The sequence below is a fragment of the Morchella importuna genome, assembly GCF_003444635.1.
Source record: "Morchella importuna strain M04M26 chromosome Unknown Morimp01GS061, whole genome shotgun sequence".
Classification (NCBI taxonomy): domain Eukaryota; kingdom Fungi; phylum Ascomycota; class Pezizomycetes; order Pezizales; family Morchellaceae; genus Morchella; species Morchella importuna.
This window is the reverse complement of record NW_025763458.1, coordinates 133014-151284: the sequence shown is the minus strand read 5'-3', so window position 1 is coordinate 151284 and position 18271 is coordinate 133014. Positions and strand designations below refer to the sequence as shown.

Sequence of the window (18271 nt, the reverse complement as noted above, 5' to 3'; positions counted from 1 at the left end):
TCATTACTCCCGGTTCCGTACAGGCTACAAGAAGAGAAAGAAAGATCGATGGCAGCCCCATTATTACGGCGAGCATTACTCTACGGTGGGTATTTGCCACTGCTTATCTATCCGCTGTTCATTCAATCTAGCTGGATAGATATAGATCAGAGCGAGAGAGAGATCTGTCAGTCTGCCTAGCTTCATGGAGACTTTGCGGAACCTTGCCTCGATTCTGCTTCTAAATCGGACTTTCTAAACAACCCTCTATTTTGAACAAGCCTTTTTTTTCTTCTCTTCTTGAGCACTTTATGCTGACCATGGCATCGGATGGATGTAGTCCCCGGGTCCAGTAAACGCATGTTGGAAAAGTCGAGACTGCTGAACGTTGATTGCATCGTAAGACCTGGCCCTTTTCCTTTATTCCTTACCTCGGTATTTACCTTGTCGATGTGCACTTCACTTGGCCTTATCCCCACCTTTGCGTCCTGCATGCCCAGCCTTTGGCCTTGCCTTGGCTCGAGCTCCCTAGGCCAATTGGGAGGAAATAGTAGAGCTCTAGCTACAACTCTATGGCATCACTATCTCTGCATACAATCCCCATACCCATTACCTGTTCACCTACAGACCTACATACGTATCTCCCTATCTATCTCATATCTAAAACCCCACTCATCATCATGACTTGACTCCTTTCTGCACTATTTCCTTTTTCCTAAGAGATCCCATCTTGTAAAATACCCGATGTCTCATGCACCATACTCAATTATTACTCGACGTCAGATCTCTCTTTACTATATGTCTGTCCAATTGAAAAAAAAGAAAAAGAAAAAAAAAGAATAACCAAAAACTAAATAATCTTCCCTTTCTGTCCCCAAATACTTAGACCTACGACTTGGAAGACTCCGTAACCGTCTCCTCGAAGCCCGCCGCGCGCTCGCACATTCGCGAGATCCTGTCACTGCCCCGCGCCCATGGTATTCGCGAGCAAGCCGTGCGTGTAAACTCGATCGGCACCGGTCTCGCGCTCGACGATCTCACAGAAGTGGTATGTCTTACCACGCGCCCTATGTACTCTAAAACAGCGTACTCGCGGCAGGCAAAAAGTACCGGACAATGCAAGTTTTATCTCTAGGCTTTTTTTACAGTAGTTCACGCCTAGCACGCGCACCCATTGGTGAACCAAAAACCCGCATTGTCCGGTACTTTTTGCCTGCCGCGAGTAGCAAAGTAACAAACAAGGGACTGGGGTGATTGACCAATGATGTTCTGCACCCCTAGCTCAAAGCGCCGCATCTCGACACAATCGTGGTCCCGAAAGTTGAGAGCCCGGCAGATGTGTATGCCATACCCTCCCCTACCTACCTGTCTAAGATACGTACCGGGAGAACCTCTAACCCTATTCTGCGTTACCAAGAACCTTTGTCGCCAATGTTCTCGACCACTCAAACCATCCCAACAAAACCGGCATAAAAATCATTGGTCTCTACTCACCACCCCCACCCCCACTCACATTTCTACCAACAACCCTCCATCCCAACATGTTTCTAAACTACATATGTAACTAACCACCCACCCCCAGCGCTCCTTGAGTCTGCCCGCGCAATAATGGACATCCGTTCCATCTGTGCCTCCTCCCCGCGCCTCAGCGGCCTCGTCTTCGCCGCCGAAGACTTCGCGCTCGACCTTTCCCTCACGCGCAGCCCCAGCCTGACCGAGTTCCTCTTCGCGCGGCAGACCATCGTCGCCGCCGCGCGCGCATACAACATCCCGTCGGCCATCGACCTGGTGTGCACGGAGTACAAGGACACCAGCGACGCTGGCGCTCTGGCGCGCGAGTGCAAGGAAGGTGCGGCGATGGGGTTTAATGGGAAACAGGTTATCCACCCGGGGCAGGTCGAGAGGGTGCAGGTGATGTTTCTGCCGAGTGTGGAAAGGGTGAGGGGTGCGGTGCGGGTGCTGGTGGCGGACAGGAAGGCCGAGGAGCAGGGGAGGGGGAGCTGGGCGCTGGATGGGAAGATGGTGGATGCGCCGGTGGTGGGTGCCTCGAGGAGGGTTGTGGAGAAGGCGGAGTTGGGGGGGATTGATGTGGGGAAGATCTTTGAGGAGGAGAAGGGGACGGTTCCGGACTCGTAGAGTGGAGTGGGGGTCTTTTCTGTAAATGATGGGTTGGGCGTAGGTGTGTATAATTGTGGTGGATTTGTAGATGCCCGTGAATTAAGTGCTCATACCTTAGCTCTATTGAGCTATCAAGCTATTAAGCCATATCCTCCTACTAATTACTGCAAGCACGGCCAAGGAAGCCTGATATCATTACATGTAGTACTCACTACCGGCCCCGCGGTCCTACCAAAACCATCCCCCAAAACATCCATCGTGGACCGGGGTAAATATGTAAACGCCACATGTACCACCCCTAACCCCCGTACAACCCCAACCCAAATTCTCCCACCCCTAATCCACCCCCATTACGCGTCCTCGTCTCCCCTCAAACAACACTCTATTTAAGCTTCAAAACACTAGCTTAGCGTACAATTCCCCGGCGCAAGGGCAATCAATTGCAGGGGAAGAAGGGGGGATTCGGGGAGGGAGGCGTCAAAGTAAAACCTTATCCCGCTGCAGACAGGGCCGGGGGCTTCCTCGGAACGTGCAGGTGGGCCGTGAGCCCGCATTCAATTGTGCGGGGTTGTTATGATAATTGTGTTTTCCACGGAGCTTGGGGAGATTGGTTTTGGGAGGGTGCTTCGGGATTGGGTGTTGGTTTTGAAATTGGGGACGTTGGGGGTTGGAAGTAGATATTAAGTTGGTATTATTGATAGTGGCAGTTGAGGTACTTTCTCTCACCGGCTGGAGAGTGTAGAATGTTTGATATTAGGGCTGGATTCTGAGGTGAGATGACACCTATGCTACCTAGGCTTGTTAAACCTAGATATCGATGTAATTACAAGTAGATGCTACTCGAGTTATGTATTATATCAATATAGTTCGTCTGTGTAGGTTTGCTAATATAATTGAGGATGGGATATCGGTTTCAATGCATTATTCTCTCGGAATCTCTCCCATATCGCCACATATTGATGCAGCTAACGCATTATATTCCCCAGAGAAGCATGGTGTCCGGAGTGTTTGTTTGCGGGGTTGCACATCTATACATCAAACACTGATTTCCTCAGTAAATATCCTCTCTACTCCACTCTACCAATTGTGACACTCACGGTCAAGTTAACGAAGAATCCACATATCACACCGCGCACCCCCAGCTTCCAAGCACAGTCCACATCCCCCTCCTCTTTCGCCGACAGAGCCGAAGGATCGACGGGAGGCGTGTACCAACCCCGGAGATAAAGGCCGTCCACCTCCATCATCCACAACCACTCAATCAACTTCAAGGCACGTGTGTCCTAAGGAAGCGTAAAAACTGAAACAAGAATCCATCCCGGTTTACAATTCCGTCACTGTCAGCTTGGCCCTAACTAGCTCCGTGGCTATTTATACATCTCGAATTTCAAGAATAGAGTAGAGTAGACTCTTCAAATTTTCTGTGTGTGCCACATTTCACCGGTAGAAGCTGCTTAGATGGGCTATCTTGTACTGGGACGGGGGAGGAATGGGGGGGTTGTGAAACGTTCCATAGTATAGTATAGAATGTCAGCTAGAGTATTTAATCGTTCTGGTGGTGGTGGTCCTATAGCTATGAGTCGTAAGTATTTTAATTGTACCTGGTCCACAGCGGGAGTGACATATGTCAATTTCTGCGTGTCTACCTAGCATGTACATGTATGTACATGTATGCATGAACTGTGCTGTCAATGACCTGATATGTAATCAGCGTGAGAACCACACCGGCGGCGATGGGTCATGTGTCGCCATGGTGGGGGCGGAGATATCAAACCTGGTTTTCGGTGCAGAAAAATGTAGTTCTCTGTTGAAATCTGTTCTGAAATAAGTGCTCGGGCTCGGCCAGACTTGAACACCGTGGCCCAACACTCAGCCGCCCCCACTTCGACCGCCGTACCTCAACCGCCGCATCTCTACCCATAAAGCAGACATATAAATAGACTTGACTACTACCTTTACATACCACGCCTGGACCTGGGTCTTTCCACCATCTCTAAAGGCTTCCAAAGGCAGCATCGCATTTCATGCAGAACCGATCATTTCCGTATCGATAGGGGTTTGAACTGGGGGATCTGGCTCGCTGGTCTTTAGGTGTGAGAAGAGTATTTAGGAGTGGAAGCTAGTGTGTTAAGAGCGTAGCTAAGGGTAATGAAGGGAAGGAGGGTTGACGAAGGTAGATATATTGCGCTATGGGGTGCGTTTTACGTATGGGTAGGGAAGAGGTAGATTGGCTCTATGATGCTGGTATATTTCGGGCGGTAACATAAACGCACGGCTTGGAGGATTTTTGACTCGGCCGGCACTAAGTAACATGTAGTCAGTGCCGGTAGGGATCCCGGGGGATATAACATAAATTGATGAGATAAAGATCATTGACACCAACTGGCACACAAGTAAGGGCCTATGAAGCTCAAGATCATGCTCGAATAGCTCTGGTGATGCTTTTTTTTATAATGATTCTCAACTACTAGAGAAGATATTATTAGATTGTATTGAGGCCCATAAGCCCCTGCTTCTCCCTAGAATGTCCACTGTAGGTAATAGACACCGCACCACGGCATCCCCACACTCACTAATCACTCCCTCCTATTCAGCATCTCCACCACCACCAACGCCCCAACCTCCCCCACAACCCCTCTAAGCACCGTTGCAAACCGCTCCTTCCAATCCACCCCTCCTTCCTCACTCGCCCCTCCTTCTCCCTCCTTCTCCCTCTCCTTCTCCTCTTCCTCCTTAAGCTTCTTCTTCTTCTCATCCTCCTTCTTCTTCTCAGCATTCTGCAGACGCCGCTGGGGCCGGGGCTCGGGGGCCCGCATATACGGAATCATGCCAGCGACCCCGGGTGCAGCTGGGATGCTGCTGCACTCGGGGCAGTGATGCGGGACGTCGAGGTGCTTGAGAAGCAGCGTGCAGCTGTAGCCACAGGTGGGCGTGAGCGGGGTTCGAGTGAAGCCGCGATGCCCGCAGGTGGTGTGGTAGATGAATAGCATTTGGCACATTGTGGATTTTTTTGAGATTATCGGGCGGGGGTACGGGGGGCTGTTTTTTTTGGGGGGGGGAGGGGATGGGTGGTGCGGTGATTGTTACGTCACTTTTTGGAGGGTGGAATTGGCTTTGGTTTTAGGGGCGAGGGGATGGTTTGGTGCGCTAGTTTACGTAGTCTAACTTGCATGTTTAAGGGTTTGGTGTAGCAGATTTGTAGTTGCTGCTGTACTGATATTAGAAGATTATTTGGGGAGGTTATGAGGGTCGAGTGATATCATGTGATCCTGAAGGGATTCGTGGTTAAGCTAAGGTGCTCTGACCTCCTGGTCAACACTTCACAGTCATTAAAATGGGAACTGGCTGGAGTATTATCGACTGCCAGGGCCCCAGTAAGTAACTTTGGTGACTGGGACGCCTCTCTGTGTACATCTAATTGATTCTACAAACTTGGTCTGTTGGACAGCCAGAGTGGGGGCTAGATGTTGTAAGTATAGGCGGTATATAGACAGTGGAGACTCGTGCTGTTGTAATTATCGAGCTTATCTCGAACCAGACGTTAGGTGGGCCAGGTCACGTGCCTGAATAACCAACAAACTTAGCGTTGTGGATGCACCCAACTCGAGCCTCTAAATTACCTCCTACAGCATTTATCGATGCGTTTGTGGCTGAGCCCCGGTGGTCAATACCAACACGTTGATGCGTGGGAGGCGTTGGTAGGGAGGTCAGAACAGGGTCTTTTAATACTACGTTTATTTAGGTATATATCTACAAAGGCAGAGAAAAACTTCATACATCCGATAACACCAGAATAAATGACGGATAATAGGTACATGTAGTGTACAAGGACAGAAAAAGAAAGGGGAAATTCTAGATCTATAGTAAAAAAAAAAAACCATAAACGCAGCTCCTCTAGTCCTCATCACTATCGTACTTTCTCGCCTTTTCCCCTCTTACTGGTGGTTTCTTCTTTGTCACCTTCGTTACCCTCATGGCCATCCTGTTCTTTTTGCTAGCCGCAGCCTTTGCAGCCTTCGATGTCATTGGCCTTACAGAAACCTTTGGCTTCGCCTTTTCAGTGCGGAACCCTTGGATCATTTCTGTGAAATTCGGTAGAACTTCGTCATCGCCGTCGTCATCATCATCAGTATCTTTATCGTCGTCTTTATCATCATCTTCTTCCTCTGATGTCCCAGTTGAGAATTTCTTCCTTTTAGCTCTGGGCAGACTTGAGTCGGACTCTATCATTACATCCTCATCCTTATCCTCGTCTTTGTCCTCGTCGATAGTGTCACCACCTGGTGAGCTTGTTAGATCTATCGATTTTTTCTCCTCTATCGAACTATCGGAGGCCTTGCGTTTCCGTTTCACAGCTGGCTCAGGGCGCTTGGAGATTGGCTTTGCCTTTGCTTTTGAAGGCTTGGGTACATTTCCAGACCGTTCGACTAGGCCCTTGCCCGTCGGTACGACTGGCTTGAAAGGTTTTGTTTTGGGTTGAAATTTTTGTACAATTGGTTCCGGAGGTGGCTTTAGTATCTCTGGGTCGAATTTCTGCGTATATGTATTGGTGGGATCCTCGTCTATGGTGGTGAATTTCTGAAACAGCCGTACCATGCTTTTGGTTGCTCTGCCGTGTTTTACGTATCGTGTCTTTGTTAGATTACGCTGGAACGCTGGGAATTTGTCTGTTCCAGGTATAGTAATGTGCTCCATCTCTTCGTCAGTGCCGTATACGGTTTTGAATCGGCGATTGAGTTCTCGCTCTTCGCTGGTATTTAAAAGGCCAGCTTCAGGAACCGTTAATAACGGCGCCAGCTCCTCCGTGGGAACATCCTCCTCTTGTTCCTCCGAATCATCCTTTCCTATTCTCGATGCTTTTACAAAGCCCGTCTTAACACCCTCAGGCATGAAAAAAGGCTTCACTATTTTTGCTTTTTTGCCTGGCTTTGCACGAGTCCGCTTCGTTTCCGGCTGAGTGTTCTCAACTGGTATTTCAATCACCTTCTTATCGACAACTGGTTGGATGTCTCTAGGTAGTATCCGCGGTGATTCATCGTGGTGGTAGACGAATTTATTACCAGACTCGATTTCATTCTGGATAAAGCGGTAATCGTCCCATGCCCTTTTGTAATTCTCTTCTTCCTTTCCTTTGCTAAGCAAGACGAGGACATGTCCCTCACGTTTACGCCCAGTACGGCCCATGCGTTGGAGCTATGGCCAGAAATTTAGGACTTGCTGATTAACTTTATAAAGGGAGATTTTTCGTACCATACGGATAGGTGTTTTGTTTTGATCATAGCAAACAATCATATCAACTTCACCAATATCCAAACCCTCCTCACCAATGCTAGTAGCAACAATTACATTATATATGCCCTGTTGGAATTTTTTGATGATCTACATGTCCTGTAATTAGCAGTGTTTCTACGCTGTTATCTGGTTAGAATAGAGAATCCAACCTCTATTTGATCTTTCTGTTTCATTCCGTCAGCTGTCTTTGAATCCTGCTGTCCAACAAAAATATGCGGTTTGATCATTGGCTCATGTTTCTTAAGCACCCTCACAACCTCTTCCGCACTGCTCCTGTAACTTGTGAATACCATGATTCTGGTCTCTCGCTTCTCATCCATATCTGCAGCGTCTGCAAAATGCTTCAATATTGCCCCGGCCATGTAGTCTAACTTTGGGTGTCCTGAGAAGTCTTCATCCACTATCATTCCCTGTGCACGTCTCATGACCTTTTGAAATTTTTCATCATTAATGAACCCAAGCTTCGACTTTGCGCCATCCCCAGATAATATCTCATTCTGAATATTTACCAAGCTGTGATAGAAAACACGAATTCCATGTTCTGTGAGATAATGCAGTGGCAGCGCCAAGGACGATAGAAATGAAAACGCATTCATTAGCATGCCCTTAAGTCCCCGGTTTGCGGTTCGGCCGGCATTGGACGCCATCCAGTCCCGGGACGCTTTATTGAGACCATACATGGTTAGCGATTTAGGGTCAGTGACCCAATAGGCCTTTGCGTCGTTCAGTTTTTTGAGGAGAGGCTGTAGGCACTCGCAATACAGATCGCGGAGAAAAACAATTTCTTCGGTGAGCTCAAAAACTTGGGTCACTATGTGTTTCTTGAAAACATATGGTTGAATATCCATGGATTCAAGATTCCTAATTTCGACTCTAGCGATGCCAAGTGAGTCGATAACCTCTTGAACTTTGTCGATTGTGGCACCCGGAGTAGCTGTAAGTGCTAATACACGAAGAGAAGTATTTGCTTTTCGAATCTGATTAACCACAGTTGCGAACGCGTAGTTCCCAGTGGCCTTATGAGCTTCATCGATCACCAGGCAGACAATCCTCTTCGGATTGCAGATCCCGCGGGAAATATCATTCTGCATTGTCTGTGGGGTGAGGAAAAACACCCTTCTCTCTTCCCAATACTCTCGGCGCAGATCGGCATTCACGGCACCTGTCAGCTCTGCTGTCTGACTTCTCGGAATACCGGCAATGTTGTAGCATGCATCGATCTGTTGGGCAACCAATGGTTTGGTCGGTGCTAAAAATGCTATCTGAGACTCGGGAGCCCATCGGAACCAATTGAGCATTACGGTTGCAGCAATAAAGGTTTTCCCGAGACCTGCATGTATTCACAAAATCGCTTAGCTCGATTCGGGGTGAGTGGAGTGAGGGTATCTTTCAGCGTACCGGTGGGCAGAGCTACGAGAATATTGGAGAACAATGCTTTGTGAACAATTGAATACTGGTACTCTCGATGACTAACATTGGATGGGTAGACCCATGTTTTCGCAGCTTCTCGGTCAATCTTGTGGTGTGTCGGGGGCTCTTGAGCTTGAGTGCTAGCCAGCGGATAGTTGTGGACATTTTGGGGACGAGCTGAGGACCCCGGAGGTTCGTCTGGGACTCTTCCACCGAAGAGAGTAGCCTGACGGAGCTGCCCAGTGGACGGCGGAGGTCTTTGAGACCCATAGTCCGACGATTGCGGTGCTACCAAAGCACCTGTGATCTCGACGTCGGAGTCAAAATCGTCTGGAAGGAACAGATTATTATCTCCGCCACCATTGCCATTCACATCCCCAACGCTGCTAGTCCGTTGATTCTGCTGTGGTGGTCGCTGGTGAGAATGGGCAGCCTGTTCGGCTTGGGTAGCAGCTGCTATAAGTTCATCGTCGTTAATATCCCCAAAATCATCGCTCCCAAAGTCGTCGTCACTGTCCATAGCGGCGGTTGTCTTATTGTCGTTTGCCGCAGTTTGCAGGAAGACGCGTTGGATCGCGTAAACCGCGACGCTTATTCATCCAAATCTTGGCGGTACCGGCCTACATATCACACACAGCCTATCGTGCAACCCCATGCAAGTGCAAATTACGGTAAGATATCTCTGGCATAGAGTATTGCGTTTTCAAATCAGTGCACTTTAATAACGAACAATGAAGTCATCGTGGGCTGGGGAGTTATTTGTGGGGGAGCCACACGCACGCGCTCCCGAAATGAAGGGGATTTAGCGAGCTGAAAACGAACAGACACTCAGCTCAAGAGCTCCAAACCTCTAAATATCAGAAAAAATACTCAAAATACATAACGGCATTGGATCTTTAATCCAACTCCACTAGTCCGATGTTTTTGAACAAGAAAAAGGAATCTATGTACGCATTATCCGATGATCGTATTTCCCTCGTGCGACTTACTGGTTCCAGGTACGAGAACGCCCTAGGTTGGTTCTGATACATACATGTCTCCTAGGAAATACATGTAACCCGAACCAACCCCTTTATGCGTTCTGTAGGAGTACAGCCGACCACGACTCACAAAAATTGGTAATGATATTTAACTGCTAACAACAGAAATTTACCAGAGCGCTGCTTCAACGCTTGCTTAGATCTTGTGACATTGTGACATTGTGTCATGTACCTGCCTTCAATGGCCTGAGCCTAGATCACGCGCTGGGGAAAAATCACCAGAATTCTCGGGCATAGGACAATCCTCTAGACCCCTTCGGTATGCCGAATGCAGCTCTTCATCACAGACTTTAGAGTACACAACCCCTCCTCGGTTTTCCGATTACTCGGTACATAGTGCCGGATATTGCAATGTTTACTTTGGAGCAAAGGAAGGGATCCCTACATGTACCGTTAGCGACCTGGAAGCAAGGTTCCTATCCACATAAACATTAGAGTATTTATTTAGGGTATGCCAACGCTTTGAGGAAGTGATGATCACTGATCAGGAGAGTGTGGCCCGGGAAGGTCGGCTGTATTGGCACTTAATCCGATTGCAAGGCTCGTAGAGGACTGTAGAACGCAAAGGAATCATGGGACTGCATGTACGTAATCTCCTTTCTCTCTCTGTTAACAGTGGTTCAAGACGAGTCTATGATGTTGAAAACGTATCTATTCAATACAGGCGGCTGTACGCGCAGTGCCTTTAAATCTAAAAAATTAAGTACATGTAGGTACACACACTGAAGGCACATACCTAAAGTAACAGCCAGCATTGATAACCCGTATTCCAGATAGAGATCCATGAAAAGGGTTGCCAGGAAACAAAAATGTGTAATTGCCGCGCCGAGGTTGGCTCTAATTTATCCACGACCACTGGATTGGACAGAAATCAGAGAGGCTTACAAAAATAGTAAATGCTGCATCACATTGGGATGTATGGCTTGAAGCCAAATGAGTAACCCCTGCGACTGTGAAATTAGACAGTGAACTAAATCCCCTATCCCGCCCCCAGTTGCAGGGACTTGAACGATGTAGCTGCCCGTTAGTCGCACATCGTTTGCCCAGGCCTGCAGGGGCAGAAGTGGAAAAGAGTTCGTCTTTTTTTGTCTCACACAATGCACCCCAGTCCCATAGTTTTTCCTGCCATGCATCCCTTGCCCCATTCTATGCTCTACACCCACAGACATCCACAGTACTTAAACTGGTGACTTCTCGTCTCTTCTGTTTCCCTTCCTTCTCATCAGTCCACACTCGCTCCAATCTGCACCTCGTACTTACTTACTCTAATACCTCCTAATAACTGCTCTTCAGCAAACCACAAGAAGTAACCTTTCTCTTCACCCATCACTAGCAAATATGAGATTCTCCGCCATCCTTCTGTCCGCTGGCTTCGTTGCCCTTGCTGCTGCTCAGTCATCGTCGACAACCACTTCCGCCGCTCCTAACCCAACCACCATTTGCCTCAATGCTTGTGACACCGGCGATGTAACTTGCCAGGCATCCTGTGTGGGTGTCCCGGCCCCAGATGCCTCGATGGTCAATGCGACCAACGAATGTGCCGCCGCTTGCCCTCAAGGCGTAAGTTAACAATGTAATTCTCGAGTGATAAGCCGTGAACTAACTGAGAATGAATAGAACGGCACCGCCGCAGAGACTGATGCCTTCTCTAAGTGCGTTCAGTCATGCATCACTAATGAGTTCTTGTCGACCTCTGCCGGTGCTGGAGCTACTGCCACTGGAACTGGAACTGGAACTGCTGCCACAGGATCTGGATCGTAAGTTCTTCAGCCCAGGAAATATAACTTGGGCTTTGAGTGCTAATTGATGTGCTCCAATAGATCTCAAACTGCCACTGGAACTGGATCGTCCGCCTCAGCCTCTGGCACCTCCGGTACTTCTACACGCTCAGGATCTGGCTCTTCTACCGGGACCGAAACCGCTAACGCTTCTGCCACAGCTTCGGATTCCGCTGCTGCTGGATACACCGTAACTGGTTCCTTCATCGCCCTTTTCGCCGTTGCCGCCGGTATCATTGTCTTGTAAACACCACAAGGAGTTTCTGGGTAGTATGGATAGGTTCAGGGTCTTAATGTGCTTCTTCTGCGGCCCTGTACGCTATGTGCTTTAATCAGGAGAATTGAAGTGAATTTTCGACAAGAAAATCAATCCTCTTCTTTTTTCTCTATTTTTTTATGTTTATCTTTTTCACTGGTGTTTTTCGGTTCTGATGTATTTTTTCGGCCTATTCTTTTAACAACGGTTTGGGTGGTCATGATCTCAAAGGATATCGGTGAGGCGGTTTTAATGTTGGGTCAATTATGAAAATTGGGGGGGTGGGCTTGGATTGGATTTGGTGGGCACTTCTTGTGCGTGTGTGTACTATTATTCAGGAACCGTTTGTAAAAAAAAATGGAAAACAAAACAAAAACAAAAAACATTCAAGTACTGTGTTTGTGTGTCAATTCCTCACTACGGTACATGTCTCGCGTCAGACTGCAACGGCTGGAGTCAGGGTTAGGGATTGGGATTGGGGTTTTTTCCCTAATAGAGATTACTTACCGATCTAGGAAACGGTAGGCTAAGGATCCGTGAAACGCTAGATACAGGCATGTGACGTTCTACGAGCGGAATAAGAAAAGGAAAACAACAACAAGAAGCTGGTGGTTGCGGTGGTATGTGGTGTTGTGCAGGTGGGAAATTGGCTATTTTGATCACCTCCTCAAAACGAAATTAGAAACCCACATACGAATCAAAAAGCTTGGTAGCAACCGCGCTGCGTCGCGTGCACCCACTCTGCCCACCTCACCTAACTACTACCACCTACCTTACAACAGTCGCCATACATCCGCCCCAAGCTTCTCGCCGCCCCACCCCACGTTGTCTGCCCGGCGCGTCTCCTTCCTCTATTACCCACCCAACACCCAACCCAGGGATTCAGGCACCACACCTCAATCACACCCTTACATAGTAACTTCATAGCAATAGCTCAATACGCTCGAGCTTCTCCCCCCCACCCCTCCCACCCCTCCCCCCTCCATTGACCGTACCACCGGCAGGATTCACTAGTCTTCCAGAACACGCCGAAACAAGATGGACGTGAAACCAGACATAAAGCCGAAGACCATTGCGCCAGGCGCTCCACTCACAATAATAGTGCGCTCTCAACAGCATGGTGAGTATAGCAAAGCATTCCATCCACCCCCCAAAGCTACCCCATGGACTGCTATCTACCAAGCTACATGTACCTACCTGCTGCTGTATTGCTAGCTACATAGCTTGTCTGGTGTGATGTTGTGTTAATTGCGGGGCGCACAATATTTAGGTGAGCTGGCGTTCAAGATCAAGTCCAGTGCCCCGTTCTACAAGGTTGCCAATGCGTACTGCAAGACCAAGGGCATCAACCCGAGCAGTGTGCGGTTCCACTCGGACGGGGTCAGGCTGGTGAATGACAAGACGATTGCTGAGGTATGTGCGCTGGTGGTGGTTGATGGTGATGGTGATGGTGGTGTGGTTGTCGAGCGAGGCTGCGTTACTAATAGTACTGGTGTGATATTAGTTGGATCTAGAGCCGGAGGAGGATGAAGACGGTTTAAAGGTATACATCGAGGCGTTTTTGGAACAGGTCGGCGGCGATGGAGGTCGTTGTAGTAAGTACTAAGCGCATAAAATGCCATTCAAAACCCATGATCAAAATTTCCCTATGTGGTATGCAGAGAAGCGGATATGACGGGTGTGCCAATGCTTTCTTTTGCGGGTTTTTGTGGGTGCAGGTGCAGGTGCGGGTGCGGGTGCGGGTGCGGGTAGGGGGTTGGTTTAGGTTTACTTCACTGCTGTTCTAGGATGATCCCACCGCAACCATGATGTGTTATTTTTAGCTCCCCTCGTTCATTTTTTTTTTTTTTTGATTACCCCGTATTCACTCAAATAAATATCATGATCAGCAGCATATGGGGGCCGTGAATAATTAATTTGCTCTAGCATGATATAACCTCAATAATTCTCTCATCTACGTATTGTACCTACATAAACTAGAGAGGGATCTCCGCTGTACAAAGTCTCTACGTTTTCCCTCCTCTCACATGATCCACAATGTATGGTGGTTAGATTCTGGTCATGATCTTTTTTGCTTCGTTTTACCTGGCGATGTTGAGCTGTTGCTACTCCTCAACGGGTGCAATGGGGCCTGCTGGATCCAGTCCGAGCTTGTGCATCTCGACAGCGAGCTGGAAAAGATAATCAAGACTGCCACAGCACACACATACGTCAGAGTCAATTTACAATCAGCTGCGTGGGGAAAAGCGTCTCACCTTTCACACTGTGTTTTGGCTTTCCAGACAGTGTCACCCCACACATAACTTGATTCTCGTCAGCACCCTAAATCTCAGAAACAGCCGGGCGGGGATGGGAGCATACACTCCATGTCTCCTAACCAGCACCGCGCATGTGTCGGGATACTCATTCATAGCCTGCTCCAAGCTATCCCTCAGATCCTCCTCACTGCATGCCCAACCAATATTAATAAAGCACCCTTTCCTTAACTCTCTCAGATCCCACTTGACAACTCACTGCGCCGTATTCTCAATAATCGGTATCGTCAATGTATCAAAATATCCGCAATACCCTCCCGTACTCGGCTTCGGTATCGCCTTGATCTGCTCGATATTCGCAATCGAGAAGGTGCGCCCGCGACTAATGAGCGTGCAAGTACCGCCGCCTGCGAATGCGTGTGGATGCACGCTCCCGCACCACGCTTCGTGAAAGCCGCCATGAACAGCGGCGTGCATGCTGATGGCTTGAGCTCCAGTGGCCGCCGAATGTACTCCTTGGTGGTGAAGTCCATGACAAACATGTTTTCGGGCGCTAGGCGCTCCTTCTGTACGCCAGAGGGGGCGAGGAAGACATGGTCGGCGTGGCGGATGGAGATGCCGCCGCCGGTGCCGGTTACCTAGGATGGTTTGTTAGTTGGGGTCATGATGCGCTGCGGGTGCGGGTGCGGTGGGTGGCTTCTTACCCAGCCATGGTCGTAGAAGTTCCTGCAGAGGCTGCAGATGAGGTTTGCGGGGTGATTGGGGTCTGGCGGGGGGTTAATAGGTGTTTTTTTGCACTTGCGGGGCTAGTTTGAAGTCACTATGGAGCAGAGATATAGTAGCTAGTCTCGGGGCTTCTGAAGTGCAAGTTCCCGAGAGCAATTTCTGAATATATCGGCTTCAAATCGGCGGGCGCATGTGTGTATAGATAGATATTGGCTGAATTGGCTTACCTTCTGAGCGCACGAGCGCATCGTTGTTTGTGCTGTCCGCCATTGGGGGGGTGGTTTGCGATTCGTCGAGCGGGCGCGGGGGCGGGGTTGGCGGGGAGAGGAAGTTATCGTCGTTCGTTTCTCAGGATCCAATCCAGTGTTGACGCCATTTTGTTGCCCACTACGTATCGAGGATTTTGTGCACCCTGGTGGCTGTGCTTAGCTGGTGCACGGACAGACAGGTGCAGCTAGGTAGACAGGCGGCCCAGAGTAATCAACCGCTTGGCACTGGACATTTTTATGGTTGTGAGCAAAAGCAAAACAGCTGGACTCAAATTGCAGCCGTCGATCTGAGGGGTGGATCGAGAGAGGTTTCCATAAACAGGAGATGTTCTTCATGTACTTCTACGTAATAAATCACATTGTCCTGCGGCTGATCTGACGGTGTGGGTTAATATGCAAAATCGATCATTGCCGATGAAGATCGAGGCTCTCACCTAGGCTGAACGCGCACACCAACTAACATTTTTTGGTGACAAAAATAGAACTTTCGTTTTGATGATTGTGGGAAGTTTGGGGGCCTTCGAGAGTGGGATTTGGTAGACCGAATCAGGCGTTGGGACTCAACAGTAGCACGGCTCTCGATCTGCTGTTTAGCTTCCTGTATGATTGGGCGACGCACGTACTTCTCAGTAAGTGCTATTTACCACAAGTGTGTTTAACTTTCAAACAACCAAGACACATGTACAAGGCTCTGGCATTAAGTGAGTGAACTAAATGGGGTGTTGACTGGTGTGGATCCGTTCACTCACTTAATCCCAGAGCCTTGTACGTACTGTGCTATGACAAATTTGCTGATTCTGCCCTCTCTAAACTCACCCATAAGAACCTTATATCTGAAAAAGGTGCTCCGATGATATTCGTGGCGATCATGATCATAGTTTCATATTAAGGATTGGATGTGTGAAGAAGCGAGAAACAGAACGAGACAATGGTCTGCCAATTGCAACTGTGGGACCCCCTTGGGAACACGAGCTCAGCCCCATGACCTTTGTTCGGACTTAATATGAAGTCAGAAGTGTATCCAAGAAAGACAGTTTTGCTACTGCAGGTTAAGGCCTGTTATAACTACTTTGGTAGACTGTCAATACAAGCATGTTAGTAGATTGCGTCATAGGAAGTCACTCGGATGAATTGTCATATACTCAACATACATGATGTATTTCATAAAGACAGTTTGGCAACAATAATCGTAAAGAGCCTAGAGTGCCTCGTCTTAAATGACTCCAAGAATATCGCTGTCGTCGCCATCGAGAGTATATCCCCATCCAGGGGACCGCACGTGTGCCTAGAACTCCATGTTCTGATAACTGTTGGCATAATGCCAAAGTCACTTCTTATAAGTACACTAGCTATATATAGGAGGCATAGGAGTTTCAATGGGTTGATAACAAAAACAGCATGAGAGGGTTGAAAAAGTACTAGGGTGTAGCGAAAAGTGACCGGAATCTGATAAGACAAACACACGTATTCACCACAGCATTTACTTATTAGATTCTGATCACTTACCCTCAACACCCGGTACATGTAGGGTGAGATTGGTGATTTGGCTCTTCTCTCGACAAAGAGCTAACTACATGTAGCGATATAGTTGCAGATCGGACAAGCGTCCACATGGCAGTGACAGGCGCCGATAGGTGTCGACATGACAGGTTTGAACAGCCCAGTACATGTATGCACATGATCCAACAAGAGGTGTCTCCTTGGCGATCGAGTGATGATCTGTGATTACATTACGCAATGCTGCCTACACGCACACACACACACACACGCATATCATGGTAGGCATAACGCATGAGGCACAGAAAATAAGGTTTGATATGACATAAATGACAGGCCTTAAGAGTACATATAGTCACAGAAAATGCTATCCTTGCCATGGAACCGCTGTTACACCACCACCGACCCACCCCACCATTCGTCTCCCCTTTCTTCCCCAATTATCTCCGTAAGGAAAGTTAAACTCCAACTCTCCTAGGCCTTCCCCCCAAGTAACAACAGAATAAATAGACAACTATAACAGGCGGTGCCAAAAACTCGGGCCTGTGGATAGGTTGTATCCCATAATCCGGTGCTTAGATGCTGTCTATTTGACAGAATATTATAATGACTAAAAGAGGAAGGGTGGCGGCCGAATATGTGTGTGATCCAGACACAAGCCACAGCTGAAATACGCCGCCTGAATCAATAGGCAGCTTTAACGGACTATGGGATAACTCATAGGGGAAAGTTGTTCATGAGAAACGTACAGGATGTAGGATACTCCAGGACCTCCATAGGACTATAGATCCTATTCGGTCGCTGATTTATGTGTAAAATACGGCAAGTTGCTTCTTAGCAGAATGACGGCCGATACGACAAGCGGATTGGACATCCATTGATGAAGAAGGGGGGGGGGGGGGAACCCATATACCTGTTCTCCATCATGCAAGACGCTTTAAAATCTACTTATCGTGTATTACTGGGGGTAAATACATGTAGTATACTGATAGTCTCAAGGCCAGATAATCTTTCTTGAGCACACGCCGGTCTAGTTAGTATAGAGCAAGGGCAGCCCTGTGGATAGACCCTTTTTGGGGTTTCTCGGCTTGAGCCATTGTACCTCCGCAAGTCGCATTACTGGATGTTATGAAGATAGGTAGGCCGGGCTAATCACTCTCACTGGCGTTGCAGCAAGCAAACCTACATATGGTAGACGAACCAATGAGGACCTGCTCCAATTTTGCTGGCGGATCTGGTGTATGAACTAAAGATGCCGGAGCCATTTATCCTTGGTTTCTCCGGTTTGGAGGTATGTGTCTTTTCTTGGTGAAAGAGATAAACTCGGCGCTGTTCGATGTCCCGGAGACAGACCAATAACTATAGGAATCTAGAAACCCACATCTACACCATGGGGGGTGCGAGCTCATGGGGATTTTCCGCGCGAAAATACTGGATCGAAATCAACAACTATGTGAGACCCGCGGAATGAATTAAAGATTAGCATTGGCCAATAGTCCCCTTGCTTTTGACGTAGTATGGGTAAGACTATATGCAAATCAAGGACTGTCACGAATCAAAGATTAAGGCTTGGGATTGTTCCGGTCGATCTAACTCGCTAACAATGAATGGCTGATTGCTTATCGTCTACCTGGCTGTATATGTTCTTTCC

At 48.3% G+C, this 18271-nt stretch overlaps 6 protein-coding genes across 6 annotated transcripts; 3 read left to right on the top strand and 3 right to left on the bottom strand.

Annotated features, from left to right (window-relative positions):
• Window positions 1-48: 48 nt before the first annotated feature.
• On the top strand, window positions 49-2115 carry LAJ45_11262 (uncharacterized protein; the record flags this gene model as incomplete). Its single annotated transcript, XM_046120772.1, has 6 exons — window positions 49-85; window positions 320-378; window positions 866-1027; window positions 1261-1319; window positions 1397-1461; window positions 1562-2115. The coding sequence occupies 6 exons, from the start codon at window positions 49-51 to the stop codon at window positions 2113-2115; spliced, it is 936 nt and encodes a 311-aa protein (XP_045966065.1).
• A 2558-nt stretch (window positions 2116-4673) lies between these two features.
• On the bottom strand, window positions 4674-5096 carry LAJ45_11261 (uncharacterized protein; the record flags this gene model as incomplete). The annotated part of the gene is made up of 1 exon (XM_046120771.1): window positions 4674-5096. One exon carries the CDS (start codon window positions 5094-5096, stop codon window positions 4674-4676), a length of 423 nt encoding a protein of 140 aa, XP_045966064.1.
• An 895-nt stretch (window positions 5097-5991) lies between these two features.
• Window positions 5992-9319, bottom strand: LAJ45_11260 (uncharacterized protein; the record flags this gene model as incomplete). Its single annotated transcript, XM_046120770.1, has 4 exons — window positions 5992-7290; window positions 7348-7476; window positions 7539-8719; window positions 8788-9319. 4 exons carry the CDS (start codon window positions 9317-9319, stop codon window positions 5992-5994), a joined length of 3141 nt encoding a protein of 1046 aa, XP_045966063.1.
• A 1858-nt stretch (window positions 9320-11177) lies between these two features.
• Window positions 11178-11864, top strand: LAJ45_11259 (uncharacterized protein; the record flags this gene model as incomplete). Its single annotated transcript, XM_046120769.1, has 4 exons — window positions 11178-11399; window positions 11457-11596; window positions 11660-11712; window positions 11779-11864. The coding sequence occupies 4 exons, from the start codon at window positions 11178-11180 to the stop codon at window positions 11862-11864; spliced, it is 501 nt and encodes a 166-aa protein (XP_045966062.1).
• A 1047-nt stretch (window positions 11865-12911) lies between these two features.
• Window positions 12912-13548, top strand: LAJ45_11258 (uncharacterized protein; the record flags this gene model as incomplete). Its single annotated transcript, XM_046120768.1, has 4 exons — window positions 12912-12993; window positions 13144-13286; window positions 13378-13468; window positions 13535-13548. The coding sequence occupies 4 exons, from the start codon at window positions 12912-12914 to the stop codon at window positions 13546-13548; spliced, it is 330 nt and encodes a 109-aa protein (XP_045966061.1).
• A 430-nt stretch (window positions 13549-13978) lies between these two features.
• On the bottom strand, window positions 13979-15124 carry LAJ45_11257 (uncharacterized protein; the record flags this gene model as incomplete). Its single annotated transcript, XM_046120767.1, has 7 exons — window positions 13979-14063; window positions 14129-14176; window positions 14235-14318; window positions 14388-14473; window positions 14530-14766; window positions 14833-14894; window positions 15082-15124. The coding sequence occupies 7 exons, from the start codon at window positions 15122-15124 to the stop codon at window positions 13979-13981; spliced, it is 645 nt and encodes a 214-aa protein (XP_045966060.1).
• Between the last annotated feature and the right edge of the window lie 3147 nt (window positions 15125-18271).